A 20,659-nucleotide genomic window follows, 5' to 3' on the forward strand; every position below is an offset into this window, starting at 1 on the left:
CAGCACTGAGAACTTAACTACCTTAACCAAGTGGTACCATTACCAGTATCATTTTTTCTCACTTCTTTTCCTTGTTTCCTTTTTCTATCTTCTTTTATCTTCTACATCGCACCCAAACAACCTTCAAGAGACCCTTGCAACCGCGCTTAGTCCATCACACTTCCTAGGTATTGGAATAAACTGGCCCAAAGGCTTGCTAAGATATACTAAACTCACCTAAGTCTTTTCATTACTTAGGAAATACCTCCTAAGTTTTCCTGCCATGCGACTCACAACATTTGCTGCCTTGTTGTGTTGGACGGGCATCTGTCACGGATATTCTGTCACAGAATCGGAAGACATCGTGCATGGCCTATTCAAGCTTAATTCAGCACGTTATGGATATGGGTACTGTCCTTTGATTTGGGACTCTACCCTTGCCTCCTATGGGCAAGACTATGCCAACCAATTAGGCTATGGTGCCGCGGTACCTGACAACTTGCAGAGAACTGCTATGTACACAGAGACCTCGGCCACATGCACGGGTCAACCACATACGCGTACTTTCGAGTCTGCTGCGAATTTCTGGCTTATTGCCAAAGACAGGCCCAACCATGAACAAAAGGACTACCACAACTACAGTAAGTTGACTGCGCTCCGTTATAATCTTCACATCCTAACTAATGGCCAAGATGTAGTCATGGATCCTGAGGCAAATCGCATCGGATGTGGTCAGGCATACGATTATACAAATCCCTGCGTTTTTCATACGGTTTGTATGCTCTCTTCCCACAGAGATTAGTATGTTGTCCTTGGTGATTAAGTTGAAATGAAATGCTGACGGGCTGTCCAGTTAACTTATTTGCCCGTAATTACGGGTAATAAAAAGCATCTTTCTCCTGTACCTTGCCAGTGAGAGACGTGTAAGTGATGGGAACGATATGATTCGCTGAGCTTCCATCATCTTTCCCAACATGGGTAGCCCCACAAATGACGTCTCAAGACCAAGACGTTTCTTCCTGTCATGAAAACATTTCCCCGACCTTCACCTTCCGAGTCAATCGAATTTCGCACAATGGCCTCACGGGCACCTTCCTTCGCCTCCAAAGTCCTGCGCCAGCTGCCAAAGCAACCGCAGCGCTCCTCACAATCATTGCGCGCTCCTTTCATTCGTCCTACCACTATAAACCTCCAGTCTTTCCGAGCAGCGCATAACATTCCACGACCACCTGCCCAAACATACGCCAAACCGAAACCTGAGCAGGCGCAAACTGGCGAGACGCCAAAAAGCGAAGGAGAAAGGCCGGAGATAAAAGCGTCGCACTACCAGCTATCATTTACGTGCATTCCATGCGGCCATCGCTCCCACCACAATGTCTCTAAGCAGGGCTACCATTATGGCTCTACGCTCATCACATGTCCTGAGTGCAGGAACAGACACGTCATCAGCGACCACTTGAACATCTTTGGCGACAGGAAAGTCACTATCGAAGATCTTATGAGGGAAAAGGGTCGTCTTGTTAAGAAGGGAAGTTTAGGCGAAGACGGCGATATTGAGTTTTGGCCAGAGGCATCTCTTCCAGCAGACATTGAAGCTGGAAAGAACGAGAGCTCATGATGGCCTGTGACTAGAGGGGTGTAGCAAATAGAGCGAAAAGTGTGAGATTATACAAAGCCTAGGTCGGGCAAAAAGCATTGGGTGGCGTTGATGGGATACTCTCCACTGAGGGCCCGGGACTGAAGATATAGATCTGGAATCAAAACAAGCGCATTCTACTCTGCCTTGAGCTTTGCATATTCTTGAACATCAGGGCGGAGGTGAAAAAAAGGGCAGACTGCTGGTCAATGGACCATTATTAGCGAATTGTGCGAGTCTAGCAGTATTTGAACCAAGAATACCTTGATTAGGCCCAGTCCATTGCATATTATCTGCTACTAGCACCATCCAAGGAACATAATGTAGCCCTATCTGGCCAGCGGATTCTTCGATGTTTGACGAATGAGCTCAAAAAGTGGTACAAGATCATCCTGCTCCTCCAAAGACAACACTATCTCCTCAATCTTTGCTACAACTTCATTCTCAACAATGCCCTTGGTTAGTTGCCTCCATTTGGCCACTATATCTTCATTAGACAGGGGTGAATCCACGCCGAATGCATTCGGCACACCATGATCTAGGACTGTCCCGTCTTCAAACATAATTCTCACTTCTTGACAGCCAATTGAGTCGCCATCAGTAACATGGAGCTTACACTCGGTGAGATCGACAAGTCTCCAGACATCCTGATCAACGAGCATTTCAGGGGTAAACTGTGGCATCAAGACTTGTCCATGTACGATTTGTGTGGCGGCCGTGAAGGAGTTGCTCATCTGGGCTCCCGTGGCTGTGAGAGGCTTGACGGCTTTCCAGCCTCCGTGATGGAAAGCAGCTTCGCCAAGAAGGATGTCGATCTTCTTTATCTCATCGAACCTCTTCAGCCTATCGGGATGTTGCTCCTGGAGATGGCGGATACAGTCAATGCTGGGATGAGTACCAGCCATCGCTGCGTACGGCTTGATCCTAATGCCATCCGTCTGCCACCTAATTCCCAGCTCGCTCGTCAACTCCTCCAGTCGATATTGGGGTTGCTTCCCATTTCCGGAACTGAATTGTTTCAAGAAGCCTCCATACTCGCGCTCAAAGACTTGCTTGATACCAACATAGCCGCCTTGTGCTAAGACAGCAGCCAAAAGACCGTTCCGTGCTGCAAAACCATGGTGCATACGCTTTACGTCGCTCTCGAACTGGGCAGACATGAGCCCACACGACTGGGTACATGCTATCCCAAAAGCATCCTCGATTGTGTCCGCTTCGAGCCCGTAAAGCTTGCTGACGCTGGCGGCAGCAGCAGCAGGTCCGAAGACTGCTCCAGAATGCCAGCCTGATGAGAGAACATGTGTGCCCCAGAGAGAACGGCCTACACGTGGTCCTGTCTCGTAGCCCGCGATAGTCGCGAGCAGGAAGTCTTGCCCGGAGGTCGTGAGGCGAGAAGCTTGTGCACTGGCTTGTTCCGCAGCGGCAAGCAGAGCGGGCAGAATGATGCTGTTGGAATGTAGGGGAGCCTCGCTGTGCCAGTCATCCAGCTCGAAACCCTGGATAAAGGTACCATTTAGAAGCCCGGCAGTGAGAGCGGTAACCTTGCGTCCTCCCCACCCAATGAGCGAGGCGTCTCCCTGTGTTGGCTCGAGATTGAGGATAGCCTGCGCTGCCGTCTCAGACCAAGGTAGATGAGATCCGACAAATGCACACGCAAGACCATCGAGAATTAGGTACTTTGCTCGAGTACGCACTCGGTCTGGGATGTCAACTAGTTTTAGCTTTGAGACCCATTGTGACAGTTGCACCGTCGGGCTTGATGACTTTGGTTTTGGGTCGCTCATGCTGAAGTCGCTGGTAGATGATGGAGGGATAGAAGGAAACCACTAACCTAGGTCACTTGACCATCTTATATACGACCTCTTTGCGGTGAGATGCAGTGTTACACGAGATGTTACTCAGGCTTTCCTGTTTGGTCGGCTCATCAAGTTGAAGGTTTCGGAGTCGTCTTACTTCTAAGTCCTTCGCAAATGTCATGCCGGTTTCGATCGGAATTCCGAATAGCATTGGCTACGTACCCAGGTAACAAAGACGCCACAAGGAGGCCCGAGACCACCTTTAATGCTATAGTTGCATTCTGAACCGAGCCATTCCTAGTGAACTTTGGGATTACCACGTACAGTGGGAGTTGATTAGATCACTACGGCTGAATAGACTGATGCTAATCTCCTATGTCCATGCGCCTATATTGGAGGAAGCCAACATCGGAGTTCCGGGTCATATCTTACGCTCAGACTGCGTCCATGCCACCCCCGGCAGATCCTCGAGGCTACTGAAGGTTCGCATAATCCGCCCTGTCTTAAGGCTGTGGAAGTATTAAAACCGCGAGTATGGGTAAGGGAGTTTGATGTAGGTCACACAGCTTTTCTGTCAAGAAACAGTCTGGTATTACACACGTATCAAGGCAAATACCATCCAAGACCTCAACGATCTATCATGTCTGAAGAAAAGGCTCAGCAGGATACCTTTGAGAGGGTGACAGAGCAAAGGAGTCCCATCACTGGCGACAGAATGGCTCTTGTCACAGAAGCTGAGGAGAAGGCTGTTCTGCGCAAGCTTGATTTACATATTCTGCCTCTTTTGTTCCTCGTCTACACATTCTCCAACTTGGATCGCAGTAACTTGGGCAATGCTCGTCTTGCAGGATTGACAGATTCTGTGAACTTGGAGGGCAAACGCTACGACTGGCTTGGAACGGCTTTCTATATCGCATGTGAGTCACTGAACCAACAGGAGTGGCCAGGTTCGTGTCGCTGATAAGAAAACAGATATTTGTTCTCAGTGGACGGCCGTTGGCTTCAAACGATTTCCTCCGCATAAATGGGTTTTCTTCTCTGCTATAGGGTTTTCGACCATATCAGCATGCCAAGCCGCCGTCACCAATTACGCCAGTCTGGTCGTCCTGCGTGTGCTGCTCGGCTGTTTCGAAGGCATGTTTTCCGGGGTGCCTCTATATCTATCCTTCTTCTACCCCAGAGACAAAGTTGGCTTCCGCCAGGGCATCTTCCTCTCTGGATCTGCCCTTGCAAACGCATATGGGGGCGTTTTGGGATATGCTATTCTGGGTATTCGGGGCTCAGTTGCACCATGGCGATGCCTGTTCCTCATTGAAGGGTTACCAGTATGGATCGTTGCCATCCTGGCATGGTTTCATCTCCCGGACGACCTTCTCAGTGCCAAATTCCTCACCGACAGAGAGAAAGAAGTTGCCTGGCAGTGTGTTGGACGGGGACAAACTGTCGACTCAGAGGGCGCGGGAGGGGTCAGCTGGGCAGAATGGCGTTCAGCATTCTTGGACTGGCGGAGTGAGTAGTTCCATTATTCTCAATGTGCTCGGGCTGATGACTTGTTGTGTTAGGTTATGTGCCAGGCTTGATGTACTTCTCCTGCAACGTGTGCTTCGGCTCGCTGCCTCTCTTCATTCCGACCATCATATCCGAAATGGGCACATTCAACCACCAAGAAAGCAATGGATTATCAGCTCCCCCATACGCTCTCTGCTTTTTCACCATTCTAGCATGTGCTTTCGCCAGCGACCGCGCTAAGCTGCGTGGACCCTTTGTGGCCGCTGCTGCGATTGTATCAACAGTCGGATACGGCCTTCTCGGTGTTTGCGAGGGGGTTGCTGCTCGATACGCGGGAGTCTTCCTCAGTGTACAAATCTTTGTCAGTATCAGCATTCTTCTTCCATGGGTTTCCAGCGTACACCACACTGAGAGCAAGCGCGCTGGGCCAGTTTGGGCCCTTGGTTGGCACGAACATATTCCCCAAAGACCAGGGGCCGTACTATCACAAGGGTGCCTGGATCTCCTGTGGGTTTACCTCGTTGGTCGTGCTACTTAGCATAACCTACTCACTCTTACTTTGCTGGGAGAATAAGCGACTGGACAGAGTGATGATTGAGGAGGGCGGTGGAGGAATGGAAGGCGATGATCATCCAAGGGGGTTCAGATATGTTGTTTGAGGTGGTTGATATGGTGAAGCCCAGAACGATATTCAGCCAGTACGACCATCTCGTGCTACGTACATGGATGTTGGATTGGGAATAATAGAGTTTCCGCTTCTTCATGCTCTATGTACTGAGTTAGTTTGCTGCCAGTAAAAATAAACCATATGCCGGAAACTCAAACCCCGCGTCGATCTGCCGAAGAACCCGCAGTCGGAATTCCGTACATACACAACCAATGCCTGCTGATCGTGGGGAAGTTGTTCCATCTCCTAACTCCGAATTCATTAAGCGACAAATCAACCTTTCGGGCAATACGGCGGCCCTTGTCGAACTGTCTCCAGTGGTTCCAGAGGAGTCAATCATGCATATGACAAGTCGCATGAAAGCCTGTGCTCGTTGCAGGCGACAGAAGGTTCAAGGACTTCCTTGAAGCCCAGGATATTTGAGATTTGCTAATTCATGGCCCATAGCTGAGGTGTGACTTGTACCAGCACCCCGGACAGCCATGTTCACGTTGCAAGCGCATGCATATAGAATGCAATAATATAGTGGAAGCCCCAGATGCTACTGTAGACGCTTCGCCAGCTCGGTCCGATCGCACGGTTGTAGGAACTTCGAGCAGTGCCTTGAACTATACCGCTGCGGAGCCATCTCCTGAAGTTGGCCCATCATATGTTGCGCAGTCAGACCGATCTTCATCGCTTTCTGAAATCTTGGGTCGAGAGGGCATTACGATAAAACAGATAGACGACTGCTTTGCTCGGTAAGTGTTGTCTACCACCACATGCAGTAAATGGATCACCAACTGAAATTGCCAGGTTCTTCAACCACTACAGCAAGCTTCTGCCTGGAATCTTCAGTGAAAACGATGTAAACTACGAATCGTGCTTCAAAGAGTCTTCCCTCCTGTTTTGGACAATAGTTGTCACAGGTGCCAGGCACTTGGAGCACGCCGCGAAGTTCAGATAGCTGTTCAACACATCAGAGGTGGAACATTCCAACCACTTTTACACATTACGAACCCCATGCCCATTATAAAAAGCTCCCTGATTCTGTGTCTCTGGCCTCTGCCAGTGGACACGATGTGGAAAGATCCTTCACATGTGTATGCAGGCACAGCCCATTCTCTCGCTGTTCAGAATGGGCTTTTCATCGACGGCCACGAGCAAGACTTTGCACGGACGCATACTTCATTGTCCAAAGAAATGAGAGATATGAGAGCTCATCTGTGGCTCAACTGTTGTTTAGTTTTCCAAGCGTAAGTTTTCTTATCTGCAGAATTATTGTATTCGCTCAAGATGAACAGTACCAGCCTGTGTGATGGCCTCCCGCATCTTTCTATCTCCGAGTCCAAGCCCTACCAGAGGAAAGCTAGGCTCGAAGAGATTGTGGACGCCTCATTCCATTACCGCATCAAGTGCCATGACATCTTGTTTGATGCCACTAGAGCATTTGGCGACATCATAAACGAGCAGGGCGAGGGCAGTAAGTCGTTGCTACCGCTAATCAGGATCTTCAGTGATCAGGTGGAAATCGTCCCACTCCCTCCCCGTGATGATTTATGTATGTATCGGCCGGCTTTAAGTAAAGTGTCATTGAGCTGAGTTGACTGACTGACTTACCAGGCTACCTTACCCGGTGCTGTACCCGTCTCGCAATATCAGCATACTACTTCTTCCTACAGAGCCATGACCTTAAGAAACCAGGCCTGATCACAGCCTTTTCAATAGCCACAGAAATTCTTGATGTCGTGTCTCGCCTAGATGCCATGCAGGACTTCGCCTTATATGCTTCAAACTACTATACCCGCATGGCCTTGCTAGCGGCGTTTTGCATCCTACGAATTGTCCGGAGCGAGCTGAAAGAGCACATTGACCTGCGTGATGCTCAACAGTCCTTGTTCAAGGCTATTTCCTTCGCCAAGAGGCATTCCATGCAACATGGTGACCTGGACGAGAGGTATGGGAGCATTCTCTCGCAGTTGTGGTCAAACAGCGATTCGATGAATACTACTACAGCTAATGGGTTGGATCTGAGGATCCGGAGTCGTTTGGTACGTGCAAGAGAAAATTCCCTAGGTCTACTCACCTAACTACTATAGTTTATGAGCGTGGTCTTTGACTCTCTTTGGTGGTGGCGAGTCGAATACAACGGGCAAGGCAGCCCGTACGACACGAACAATGCTGCGCCAGAATCTGTTCAGATGGATGCCACAGATGCCAGCACGCTTTGGAACTCGACAGCTGCGCCTGTAGGCCACAGCTTCGGATTATCCGACCTCCCCGAGGTTTACATGGACTGGAACTTCCCTCTGAACATTGATTATATTGGGTAGAGAAAGCACGGGATGCTTGAGGAGCTACCTACATACAATGTCTTCCATGCAAGACGGTTTGGTAGCCAGCCTCGAGTGTAGCACGGCATCTCAAGACGCATCAGTCCACGCCACCTTCAAAGTTGAAAGCTCCGGCCTCCTCATCAACTTTCATCGACTCATCGAGTCCACAAACTCGAAATAGATCCTGTGGTGTAAGCTCCGTATCTGCTAAACCGGTTTCTTTCAGCTTCTGCAGACCAGCCTTGATTGCAGAATAAGCCGGCGCCAGAGTAGCCAGAGGCACAATCATCATGCTGAACCCCAAGTCTTTTGCTTCTTTAGCTGAGATTTTGGGCGTGACACTATTCTCCACCATGTTCAGCAGTACTGGCCATGGTGCGAGATCTGCGATCATCCGCCGCCCTTCCTCAACCGATCGAAGACCCTCGGGGAAAGCAGCATCAGCTCCAGCATCGCGTGCAGCACGGAGCCGTGCCAGTGCTTCTTCATAACCATGCTTCTGGATGGAGTCTGTCCGTGCAATGATGACTATATCACTACCAATCCTTCGGCGTGCTTGCACGGCAGCCCGTATACGGGCCAGGTACTCTTTCAAGTCCACCAGGACCTTTCCAGCGAGATGCCCGCATCGCTTGGTCTGTACCTGGTCTTCGATATGTAGTGCCCCGACACCTGAGCGCGAATATTGTTCAACCGTACGTGCCACCATGATTGGTCCGCCGTATCCGGTGTCCGCGTCGGCAATGACAGGCGTAAATGGTGACAAACTGGCAATCGTTTCTGCGCTCTGCCGCATGTCGTTCAGTGTGACGATCCCTAGGTCAGCACATCCGTGGACAGATGCCGTGACACCTGCGCCAGTCTATACTCGTCAGTCGAAGCTTTAATAGCAAAGCATAGCAGACTAACCATGTACAGGACATCAAATCCAACCTCGAGCGCAATGCGCGCAGAGAATCCATCGTATACACCAGGAGCAAGGATGAAATCGCCTGCTTCTATCCTTTGGCGTAACAGTTTCCCCGCAGTGATAGGTTTATAGACATCTTCTCCTTGCGACCTCATGATTGACTTGTACGGCGTGGGGGGAATGTTGTTCTGATGGGTTTTGAGTTTTATCTAGGGAGACATGTGTAGCATTGTGATTCATTTAATTCGGAATCAATCCGTTGTGAAGCCCCCTTTCCTGTATTTGTTCAAGATGGGTTGGAGTGGAACTTCGGAGTTCCTAACTATGACGGGCTTCAACGATGCCGGGCGCTCGGAATTCCGAATGTCTTGTTTAACTCAAACATACCGTGGATCACAGGTCGTAGCATCAGCACAAGACGTCATTTCGTGTAAAGATTCCATACCACTGTTCCCCGACGTCGGATAGAGACTGGAGTGCTGATGGCTAACGCAGAGGTCGATATCCGATTCTTTGTTTGGAGACCCCAAGAAATATAGGAGTCCTGCTCAGACAGGACTGATGTATCAGAATTATCCCAGTTGATGGGTAACCCTCGTGTGGACAGACAGTGGAATAAGTTGCAACTGATAATGGCTGAATTTTCCTTTCGCCTTCTTCTACAAATGACTTTTACTATGTCCAGATCATGACGCCGAGAAGTAATCTACCTAAATGACACAAATCCCTAACGCCAGTTGATGCAACGTCGTCCCATCTTCACCATCGCTTGAAAGACTCACGCATGACCTTCTGCTCCTTTGATCGAGTCTTCTTGCGCTCCTTATTCTTCTCAAACTTCTTTCTCTTATCTCTTCCATACTTCTCCGGTTGTGCCAGTGCCTCAATCTTTCTCTTGCTTGAACGCTGTTCTCTCTTGGCCCTCACCTCCTCTCGGATAGCAAGAAGCTGCTTCGAGTACTCAGCCGTACCAAATTTCTTTTGCAGGGAATCCATGAGGATCTGCGCTCTTGTCTTGAGGGCCTCGTGTTTCGTCTTGAAGAGTTCATCGTTGGAGAAAGGCGGTGCAATGGAGGGGTCAGTAAGGTTGTGAAGGGGTACGAGGATAGTCTTGAAAGACGGTCGCAGGCGATCGGCTGAAGATCTCCGGCAAATCGTTTCAAGAAGCTCCATCGCAGCCACCTTTGGTGTAATGGCAACAGCCCTCGGGGGGATCTCTCGTCGGATAATGTGAGAGATCTTCCAGAACAGATGTTGAAGATCGGTCTTTCGTTGTGTCCCTTCAGCCTGCTCTGGCCCCTCTTCCTCCTCCTCTCCCTCCTCATCCTGCTGCTCTTGCTCGACATCATCGTCAGACCTCTCACCTTCAGTTACAGGTCGAAGAGGGAGGCGAGGAGCCAAGAAAGCAAGGACCTGGACAGCTTCCGCCCCGAGCTTCTCGTCAATGTCTCGGGTCGCCAAGACACCCAAACCAAGTCTCACCAGATTTTGGACCTTGGGCAAATCAAGTGTAAGACCATGGCTGCCGACCACTGCTTCGCCAACTGCTACATCACTGGCTTGCTGAGCAAAATCAGCCAGGTATGAGCTTGTCAGTCCAATAGATAACAATTTGACCGCAGTCGATTGATGTGACAGGCATCTCAAGATGTTGGACCACATCTTCTCGCTACTGCTTGACAGAATCTTGTCAGGGAACACAGACAATGAGACCCGGATAACCTCAAGTGCCGCCTCCAAGAGTTCTCCGTCAACTTCTCGAATATCCTCCGCCTCAATGACGCTGCTGATCTTTCCTAGAACGAGCTTGAAATCCTTCTTGTTCTTGGATGCATTCTCGTCGGACTCTAGATAGAAGCCGAAAACCTGGAAGGCAAGCTTGAGAACTGCCTCATTCCCGTCCTGATCTAGCCACGTCCGCACAAGTCCGAGGAAAGTTTGAGTCCTCTCCTTGTCAGCCTTGCGGAATATCTCCTTTAGTAGTCCAGCAGCTGCAACTCGACACTTCTCGCTGTCGTCATTGGCGAGGACAAAGAATAGCGGAAGGAAACATGTGGAGGAGATCTCTTGCACGAAATCATCTGATGATTTCGTAAGAAGTAGGTGAACAATCTCCATGACAGATAGCCGGCCACCGTCTCGCTCGTATTTGAGATTGGCAACAATGAAGTTTAGTTGTTTAGCCCATCTAGCCTTCTTCTGGGGATATTCACGAATGAATTGGAAAAAGGCGCCTCGGGCGAGGTCACGAGTGTCCTTATCATCGTTGGTGATCATAACTGTGCCAACATAGTCCAGGGTGTCATAAACGGCAGCGGTTTCCAAATGTCGGTCCAGAACCGACCGGAGAAAGTTGAATGTGACATGGCGATAAAGGGGTTCAGTAAGATCGTCCTTCAACTTGGCAAGGAGCATATCCACCGCCGCATCCTTCACGACAACATCACGGCGCTCTCGAAGGACAACAGCAAGCATTTTGAGTGCTGCTTGAGATAGTTCGGTTGTGGTAGAGACTGCCGTGGAGATGCTCTTGGTTGCTTCCTTCACTGCAACCTTGTATAACTTGGATCCCTCATCGTCGAGGAATGGTACTTTGACAATGACAGCGAGTAGTCGGAACGCTGAGATCTTCACCTCGTCCTCTCCACCGACCATAGCATCGCCGAGTATGGGAATGAATCCGGAAATATTGGTAGGGGTTCGCAAGCTATCGTGCTTCTTCAGTATTGCCCTCAGAATGTCCACCGCGAAGCGGATTAGCTTGTATGTGTGCTTAGTGGTTTTGCCTCGATCGCCGCTCTTCTTCGCACCCTTTTGGACAAGGTATTTCTTAACTCGAGGGTCCAGCTTCACTTCAACTTCAGGCTTTTGAGAATTGTAGACGTCCTGGATGACCTCATAGCAGAAAACAAGCGTATCGCGGGTCTCGGCGGCAGGGTTTTGCATAAGTCCGGCCGTAATACGCGCCATTAGGGTATCAAGCTTACGAACCATCTTGAGATCAACCTTTTGCATCAGAAGCGCGCGCAGTGGCTTGACCAGATCGATGAGTCGACTGACCGAAGCGTTCTTGGCTATAAGCTCCATCGAGTCTTGACTCTTGCTGCTCTTGATCTCCTTGGTCTGTGTGGTATAGCCCTCAGCGTCCTTCTCTTGGCCGATGACGCCGAAAATATCATCCATGATGACCGTTACGACAAAGTTAAGGCAATAGTCCAAATCACCGGGAGAGCAGATGGGGGTGATTGCAACCAGAATGGAGTGCATGGTGTATGAGAGCACGTGGAGCTGGTAACCTCTGGTTAGAGCTCCTCGTAACTCTTTCAGGATGAAGCCAAAGTAGTTGGAGCCGAGGATAACAGCAATCTTGACCAATGTGTCTCGAGCCATGTCTCGAGCTTCGACAGACTTGCTGCGAAGAATGTGACTTATATCAGTCAAGACACCGGCCAGTTTCTGGTCCATTTGGTCCGAGGGCAGCAACTTCAGAAGTCTGACAATGATCACGCCAACAGGGACACGGTAACTGACTTCCGACTCGTCTTTTTCGTGGAGATGCTTGACAAGCGTGGGCAGGAAGGTATTAGTAACCTCGGTGCTCAATTTCTCTGCCGCCGGAATAGTGAGTGGGAGTCTGGTAGTGGCTGATGACGATGCATCAACCTCGTCAATCTCCATGCGCTCCTGCGGCTGATTTTCAGCTGCGTCGACAAGTGCATCAGCGACCTTGCTCAAAAGTCGAATTGTTAACTTCTGTTGTTCGGGCTTGGCTTCAACATAGCCGATGTATCTTTGAAGAGTGGTGCGGTAGTGTTTCCAGTGCAGAGAGCTTGCGAGATTACCAATTGTGATAATTGCTTGAGCGCCAAGTCCATGATCATCAACTCCATCTGCGCGACCAAATATGAAGTGCTCAAGGAGTGGAATAAAGAATTGGGCCAGGTTCTGGCTTCCCATCTCCTTCTGCTTGTTGGCCGCTTCTAAAATATGCAGCGCCTCCAACTGTCTTGCGGTTGCAGGACTCAAGATATTAAAGAAGAAGGTCAGTTCAGCGCTGTCCTCGGCCCGGTCCTTCAACAATGCGCTGAGGTCAGCTATAGGTTCCCATTCAGGCATCGTTGATAGGAGATGGCCCATAACTCGAAGATACTCTCGTCGAGATGTGTCTGATGGCTCCCGGGCTCCGGCGTAAAGAGCAGGCAAGATGACACCTCTCAAATGGATGTCAAATCTCACCCTCGAAGTTTCAGAAGAGCATGTCGCTGCATCCATAATGAACCGTCGAAGTCCATCTGCCGAGTTGGACGCAAGGATACCGAACTCGGCATCGTCTCGAATGTGATATGTCAAGTTATGAAGCAAAGGTAGCCACTGCTTTGGAGTCAATGAAGTCTCCCGATCGCCCGAGATTGCACTGTAAGCGGCCAGGCGTCTGTCATAATCCGGCTCATCGATTCGCCCCTCTTTGAAAGAATTGAGGGCTGCACAGAGACCAGCAACTTCCTGGAGGCTGTTATCCTTCCCAGCAATAGCCAGCATGGCCCTTGAAAGAGATTGCCTGTTTTCCCGATCTTTGAAGTAACTGAAAAGAGACGATATAGTGTCGTAAACATTGTCGAGAAGTGCTTGGTTCTCAAAGGCAGTGGAACGAGTCACATACTCCTCGACAATGAGCAGGATTCTCCCCTTGAGCTTGGGGTTGACTCTCCGTGGAGGTTGGTTCAGAAGGAAGATGGAGATCTCAATCACGGCTTGAATGTCCTTGGTGTCATGAACAATAGGAGCCATGGTCAGGATTGTCTCAACACAGGCCTCCATCAAGTCATTACTAATCCCGGACATGTCCAGAACAGCGGAGATCTGTGACAAGATTGTCTTCGAGTTGGTCTCTAGAAGGTCTGCTTTGATAACCTCATTGAACTCGGACTCCTGTGCAGGCGCAGTCGCAAGTTTGATCAAGTTTCGAATTATGGTAAGAACATGAATTTTGACTTCATCCTTACCCTTCTCAATTGAAAGACATTCAATAACTTTGGGAAGAATACCCTCAGGAACCTTGCTATGCGGTGCAAGGAAGAGTGCAATTCTGGGGAGAACAGACCAAGTAGCGAAAAGTTGCAGCATGCCGGAAACCCCCTGTGTTGTCTCGCTGGGCAAATTTTCTAACCTTGGGGCGACGACATCCTCAAGAATGATATCCTGGTATGGTGCCCATTGGAAAGATTGAGCGTTTTGGAAAAGAGCGATCAAGCATTTTAACCCAGTTGATCGAATAACCCTGAGAAGAGACTGCGTGCTGGCCTTCTCTTCCTCCTCTTCGCTCTCTGGGCCCATACCCTGTGCGCTGAGTTGACGGCAGGCAAAAACAAGGCAGTACAAGACAGCATTGAGGAGTGTATCCAGATAGGGCGTGGCGTTGGTGCCAAGCTCTGATATGACGGAGGAAATCATATTGAGAAAACCAACTTGCTTCCTGATGGGAAGGATAGGCTCCTCGAAGATTGTCTTTGAGGCGCCGACAACCTTGACATCTTTCAGCTTACCCGTGGCAATGTCCAAAAAGCTCACCATATCTTCGACGCTGAGGTTTCGAAGGACTGCCAGCCGAGTGGCCTGCAAGCCATGTCTACCACTTGCTGCACCCTTCTTGGAGATTGTACGACCGTAAAGCAATCTAAGGAGAACAGGCATCAAATCAGCCCTGTGCTCTGGCTTGATTGCGTTCTCATCTTGAAGGAAGACTGTGAGCTCGTTTTTGAAACGCGCTTCATCTAGAAGGAACTCCAGGTTTTCTTGATAGGTCTTGATCGCCTCCTGTTTCCAGGCGAGAATGGCCTTGAGGGTAACCTTCTGGACCTCCACATCACCATTCTCCATCAATTGCATGAGTGCGGTATAAACCTCTTCATGTTGGTACAAGACTCGGGGATTGATGAACTGTGAGAAGACACTGAGCATAGCCTTGCGATCGGCGAGAGACCAAGTGGCACCCTCGGAGACATCTTGATCGTTTACTGGATCAGGGGTTCGGTCTTCACTAGCCCAAGCCAAGAAATGCGGCACAAGGAGCCGCGATCTCCTCTCTGCAATCGAGGGAATCGCGTTAAACACTTTCAGCGCACGAGACCTAGAGTTTCCAGCGACTGTTTCCGCAGTTTGCTGCTTGACGTCGAAATTCTGCAGCATCAACTCATCAGGGCGGTCGATAATATTCTCCACCTCGGCTGCGACCTCTTCAAGTCGGCGTACGTTGGTGCATTCAAAGTCGGAAACGAATGCGGGACGCGAGTTTTGGGTTTCAGGTTGTGAGGGGCCCCAGCGAGCTGAGGGAATCTTGAGCCAGCGGAAAGCAACCTCACAGATTGCCTCTTCTCCGGCCTTGGTCTGTGTGATCTGCTTCATAGTTTCCACCGAATCATCCCACACAGGCGACAGCTTGACTGTCAGCATACCAAACAAGAAAGCAGGCACAGCTCGTTGCAGCCAAGAGCCCTCCTCAAACGAAGCGTAATTCTGACCCAGCTTGCGAAGATGCATGGCAATTGTCCTTGTATGCGCAAGACCTAAAGGAGTCTCCTCGGTCTCTATCATAGTCTCGACAGTGTTCCAGTTGTCTGGCGTCGGGCTAAGTGCTTTCAGTAAATTCAAGGACGCCAACCTCAGATCGTGGGACGGAGAACTCAGATTTTCGATCAATGATCTAGTCACCGGGTCCTCCTCGCTGGATGAGCTATCGCTACTGGTGCTGTCTTGTCTCCGCGCAATCTCCTTACTTTGCAGGATCTCTTCGTACGCGAGATAGGCATGCAAAAAGCTTACTGACTGGGAGAAACGTGGAACTGCAGCTCGGAGCAGGGGGCTCAGGGTGATGTCGACGGAGCCGGCGGCCTTGCTCATACGAAGGTAAGCATGGAATCCTTGACCAACAATGAAATGAACTTCGTCGGATGCCAGGGTAGATGAAGGGCGAAGGGCGAGCTTGAGTTTCCGGAGTAGGAGTTCAGCGATACGAGCATTTGTTGACGGGTGAACAGTCGTCAACTCAAGTATCTGAAGAAGAGCCGAGTATTTTGGCAAGCATCTATCCCGCCAAACTTGGGGATCTTTGTTATAAGGACCCCTTTCGGGAAATGGCGAGATTTCTAGCCGCTCGAACTTGGAGACAATCTGATCCTGCCAGCCTTGTGGCATTCTGCAACTGTCTTTCTCACCAGCCGGTGGGAATGCACGGTTTTCAATCATCTTTGGTAACAGAATGCAAATCATGTCTTCATTAGGTTCCTCCGACCAGTGGTTCGCAATAAATCTAATACAGTCAGCAAATATTCAAAAGCATCTCTCATCGCGAATGCTCACCTCTGAAAATCGTTACGGAAAAGACTTCCAAAGCGCTGGGCATCCAGCTCGCAGAAATAAGAGCAAAAGGGGATGAACCACTTCATGAAGGGCTCCCTGCTCAGTGATTGAGTAAGAGGAACAATATGGGGTATCAATGCATCAATGGGTGCATGGTGCCATACAATGGCAATATTGACGATAACAAATTTCCAAACAGCACTTGCGGCATCATGTGGCACTTCCAGACCAGCTTTTGTAACCTCAGATAACAGCTCGACAAAGTTCTTGATAAGTGGTGCCCAGTCCGTGAGACGATATCCTTTCCGAACACCAGCCATGGCGCCGTATATCCGGAAGAGAGGAACCGCTTGCCACTGGCGATCAGCAGGAGACTTACGCTCCATGTTGGCTCGAATGGTCTCATGGACTCCGGTAGCGAAGTCTCCAAAAGTATCAGCAGTCGCGTGGTGGATAACACTGGTGAGAACGCCACAGACGACATCGGTCCAAGTGGTATCTTCGGTGAGAGTTCGCTCCTCCTCGGGAATTGCATCGACGAGAGCGGCGAAAATTGCCGGGCCAGTTGAGTGGATGATATTATCAGTACCCTTGATTGCCTCAGCAAACATATTCATCAATCCGTCCTTGTACAGGATAAACTGGCGGTCATCCTTGATACTCAGAAGATCATCTCGCGCGCATTCGACCAGGCGCTTCAAAGCTGTCTCGCGGTGTGAGGGGGCTGCCGCTTTCTTGACCAAGAAGCTAAGGGCTTCGGCTGCAAATCGAGCAATATGAGGAGGGTGTCGTGACTTTCCGAGAAGGGGGGCCATGACATTGAAGGTTGGTCGTAAGTCTGGTACAAGAAGTTTTGACAGGTACTTGAATAAGAAGGCGAGAGCGCCAAACGTCCACTCTATAACATCGACATCCTGGGGCTTCGCAGCAATAGCCACGATCAAATCCAAACTCCTGCCGTAATGTTTCTCAAACCGAACTCCCAGATCATGCGAGAAGGCGGTGAGAAGGTCCAACAGAGGTTCCAGGGCTTCCTTATCCTGTCCTGCTATGAAATCGGCCAACAAGTCCATTATCCTCTGTTCGAAATGGAGAAGCTGCGGGAGGCTCTCGCATAGCGGCCAGACCTTGGTCTTGAACGCAGAAAACGGTTTTGAGACATTGAGTTCTCCCCACTTCTGGAGCCCGGTCTGGAAATAGGACGTCGTGATGGAAAGATCTTCGGTATCGAGGTCATGACGGCGAACCTTTCGCAATGGTTGGAGCGAGTTGAATTTGGATATTTTCGTAGTAAAAGACTCCCATCGGTGGTTCTTTTGATGGGGTGTTGTATTTTTGTTCTTCCGCGCCTTGGTGATGCGCCCTGACGAGTTGGACGGCATCTTGGCGGTATGGTTTTGTGGAAGGACAAAATTCTCAGAGTTGAAGATCTAGATCTTGGTGCAAAAAAAGAGCTTCACATACCGCGAAAATGCGTCCCTCCAAAACTTTTTTTGCCGGTTGAGAGGCGGTAAAACCGATAAGGCGGCGCTAATACAGGAAGCCCCACTACAACCAATCATAGGCGCGCCGCATCCTCTTATCTTTCTTAAGCTCAACGCGCTTCTGTATGCACTTTCATCATAGCTTCTTCAATACATTGTCTGGGAGAGCGAAGTTATCGTGATAACCTCATCATATCACAACCACAACCAAGATGGCTGCACCAAAAATGTAGGTTACGATACCAACTCACTACTCACTTGTATGGACTAACGATTTTCATGAAGTATTGTCCTGGGCAGCCTCAATGGCCAGCTTGAACCGGCGTTCAAGAAGCTGGCGACATTACACACCAAAAACAACTTCTCCATGGCCATCCTCACTGGTGATGTCTTTAGCGCAACCCAAGACGATGACTCTGTGAATGCGCTTTTAGACGGAAATATCGAAATTCCTCTACCAACCTATTTCACCGTTGGAACCCGCCCACTCCCACCTCGTATTGCTGCTAAGGCTGAAGCCGAGGAGGAGATCTGCGAGAACCTACATTTCCTAGGAAAGCGCAGCATTACTAAGACATCTGATGGTGTGAGGATTGTCGCATTGGGTGGCCAATTGGATGCCAACCTCATTGCAGGACTATCTAAGGAACAGCACCTCCCATTCCACACTGCGGATGACGCAAAGAGCCTGCGCGGCGCGAACAACGCTGATATTCTCCTGACGTCGATATGGCCAGCAAGCGTCTGGACTGGCTCCCAGGTTGCGCTCGATCCCACACACCAAGCGTCACTCGTCGTTTCGGACAATATTGCAGAACTATGTGCAGCGCTCAAACCGCGCTATCACTTAACAGCCTCGCCAGAAGCCTTCTTCTACGAACGAGAGGCTTTCGTTCATCCTACCGAAAAGGAAACGGACAACACCTCCGTCACTCGATTTATTTCAATGGCTTCTTTCGGCAATGACGCCAAAGCAAAGTCTTTGTACGCTTTTAGTCTCAACAAAGGAGATGCTTCAGTACCCCCCGGTGCGACAGCCTCGCCGTTCAACCCCAAGACTAAGAAGCGTGCACCCAAGGATGATTCTTACAGCCGATACGGGGGCGATGATAACAGTAGAGTTCATAGAGGCCGACGCCAGAAGCAGCACCATCGGTCGCCACCTCCGGGTCCTGATCGATGTTACTTCTGTCTCTCTAATCCCAACCTATCGGCCCACATGTGCTGTAGTATCGGCGACGACGCCTACATCTCCACGGCCAAAGGTCCTTTGCCAACCTCGAGCACATTTGTAGAGCAAGGCCTTAACTTTCCAGGCCACTTGATCATCATTCCACTACCACACAACCCTACAATACCGAGCATCGGTCCTGTCACTGATCCAGCCGGAGAAGCCGCAAAAACCTACAATGAAATGACACGATTTCGGGAAGCTATTCAGGCAATGATTGCCTCCAAGAGCTCACATAAGCTAGGTGTCGTGACGTGGGAGATTAGCCGAGAACGCAATGTTCACCTTATCTGGCAACTAATGCCTCTCTCAGCCGATCTCATTCGCAAAGGCGTCGCGGAAGCCGCTTTCAAGGTCGAGGCGGAGAATCAATCTCTTCCAGCATTCACCGCTCGGGAGCTCACACTCGAACAGCAGGCCGAGTCAGGGGGTGACTTCTTCCGCGTATGGCTCTGGGCGGACGATGGCGAGGACCGTATTAAGGGTAAAGCCCTCGTCATGCCTCTGCCCTCAGACATGCGCTTCGATCTTCAGTTCGGACGTCGTGTGCTAGCTAAGCTTCTTGGTCTTGAAAGTCGCCTGGTATGGAAGGATTGTGAACAGACCGTTGAGGAGGAGACGAAAGACGTCGAGGCTTTTCGGGCGGCGTTCAAGGAATGGGATTTCACTCTTCAAGAGGGCGAAGAAGCTGCTGCTTAATTTCTTGGGTTTGACACGGGTGGCGTTTAAAAGAAACTGGTTCCGGGTAGAATTTCTTGATTTGAGGGGCGTTATTTTTCCCTATCTAGGAAAGGCAGTCTTTAAGGGGAACGAAATTAGAGATACAAAGGAGGTTATATGAGACCTCTGTTGCCAGGATGTTTATCTTGAAGAGCACCTCTATTAGATACACAGGTAGCTAGGTCATAGGCCAGTCCCTCCTTTGTCTATGGTTCCAGTTGGGCTATAACCCTGAGACCTGTAAAGAGAATGTTCTCCCTTTCTAATCAACCGTATCAGACGGATCTACTCATGCCCCCTTCTCTACAGACCTCCCTCTCGCAGCCCGATAAGACAAACCTACAGCGGCAGCCATTATCGCAGCCAGCTAGAGAAGCCTCTTCGTCGCGGCCGACTTCAGCGCCGTCTCCTCAACCTCACTTTCACAGGTTGAAATCATTCTACATTCAGCTGTCTTTTGAGCCCTTAGAAAAGTCCCTTTATTAGCCACCAGACGGGACGGGTTATTCTCCTCGGTTGTCTCTGAAGGCTCCCTTTCTGCAACTCGACCCCATGGATCAGATGCACCTAGGACAGATCTTTCTTTTCTTATGTAATTAGACCTATTACATATGTAGTTCGGCTTGGAACCTTAGGCAACGGGTAACCCCCATTTTCAATAAGAGGTCATAGACACATTGCTTAGCTAGGGGTGCATTGAACTTATAGCTTACATCTCCTCACCCTTAAGCACGTATTTTATAAAGTAATATTGGGAAATTCTATAAAAACTTTACCCTAGGTCTATTTGTGTTATATCAAATTTATTCTTGATGTTTTACCTTACTACTTAATTTTTTTATTTTTTATTTCTTTACATATTTGCAAGTTATATCTTAGATACATTACCTAAGTATCGAGCGCCAATAATTTTCCACTGTTCCGCAAGGCACTATTGTGTCTACAGCATAGGTAACCGAAGATATAGTACATGTAAAGGGTATAAACTGATATAGATTAAATAATAAGCAAGAGTCCTTGGGTTAATTGTGAACGGTAACAGATCTTGTAGTAATC

The 20,659-nt window shown here is 49.6% G+C and overlaps 5 protein-coding genes across 5 annotated transcripts; 3 read left to right on the top strand and 2 right to left on the bottom strand.

The window, feature by feature from the left end:
* Nucleotides 1-262: 262 nt before the first annotated feature.
* On the top strand, nt 263-1,597 carry FSUBG_7136 (DNL zinc finger domain protein; the record flags this gene model as incomplete). The annotated part of the gene is made up of 3 exons (XM_036685409.1): nt 263-620; nt 672-751; nt 983-1,597. 3 exons carry the CDS (start codon nt 263-265, stop codon nt 1,595-1,597), a joined length of 1,053 nt encoding a protein of 350 aa, XP_036537399.1.
* Nucleotides 1,598-1,944: 347 nt separating this feature from the next.
* Nucleotides 1,945-3,399, bottom strand: FSUBG_7137 (immune-responsive 1; the record flags this gene model as incomplete). The annotated part of the gene is made up of 1 exon (XM_036685410.1): nt 1,945-3,399. The coding sequence occupies one exon, from the start codon at nt 3,397-3,399 to the stop codon at nt 1,945-1,947; it is 1,455 nt and encodes a 484-aa protein (XP_036537400.1).
* Nucleotides 3,400-4,051: 652 nt separating this feature from the next.
* FSUBG_7138 (nicotinamide mononucleotide permease) lies at nt 4,052-7,899 on the top strand (the record flags this gene model as incomplete). The annotated part of the gene is made up of 9 exons (XM_036685411.1): nt 4,052-4,328; nt 4,384-4,920; nt 4,974-5,363; nt 6,114-6,327; nt 6,383-6,448; nt 6,496-6,822; nt 6,871-7,049; nt 7,190-7,617; nt 7,666-7,899. The coding sequence occupies 9 exons, from the start codon at nt 4,052-4,054 to the stop codon at nt 7,897-7,899; spliced, it is 2,652 nt and encodes an 883-aa protein (XP_036537401.1).
* A 100-nt stretch (nt 7,900-7,999) lies between these two features.
* On the bottom strand, nt 8,000-17,550 carry FSUBG_7139 (papaya ringspot virus poly; the record flags this gene model as incomplete). Its single annotated transcript, XM_036685412.1, has 5 exons — nt 8,000-8,764; nt 8,812-9,021; nt 9,258-9,283; nt 9,595-16,118; nt 16,169-17,550. The coding sequence occupies 5 exons, from the start codon at nt 17,548-17,550 to the stop codon at nt 8,000-8,002; spliced, it is 8,907 nt and encodes a 2,968-aa protein (XP_036537402.1).
* A 314-nt stretch (nt 17,551-17,864) lies between these two features.
* FSUBG_7140 (meiotically up-regulated) lies at nt 17,865-19,582 on the top strand (the record flags this gene model as incomplete). The annotated part of the gene is made up of 2 exons (XM_036685414.1): nt 17,865-17,881; nt 17,938-19,582. The coding sequence occupies 2 exons, from the start codon at nt 17,865-17,867 to the stop codon at nt 19,580-19,582; spliced, it is 1,662 nt and encodes a 553-aa protein (XP_036537403.1).
* Nucleotides 19,583-20,659: the final 1,077 nt, after the last annotated feature.

This window comes from Fusarium subglutinans, assembly GCF_013396075.1.
Source record: "Fusarium subglutinans strain NRRL 66333 chromosome Unknown NRRL66333_c0000088, whole genome shotgun sequence".
NCBI classification, from domain to species: Eukaryota; Fungi; Ascomycota; class Sordariomycetes; order Hypocreales; family Nectriaceae; genus Fusarium; species Fusarium subglutinans.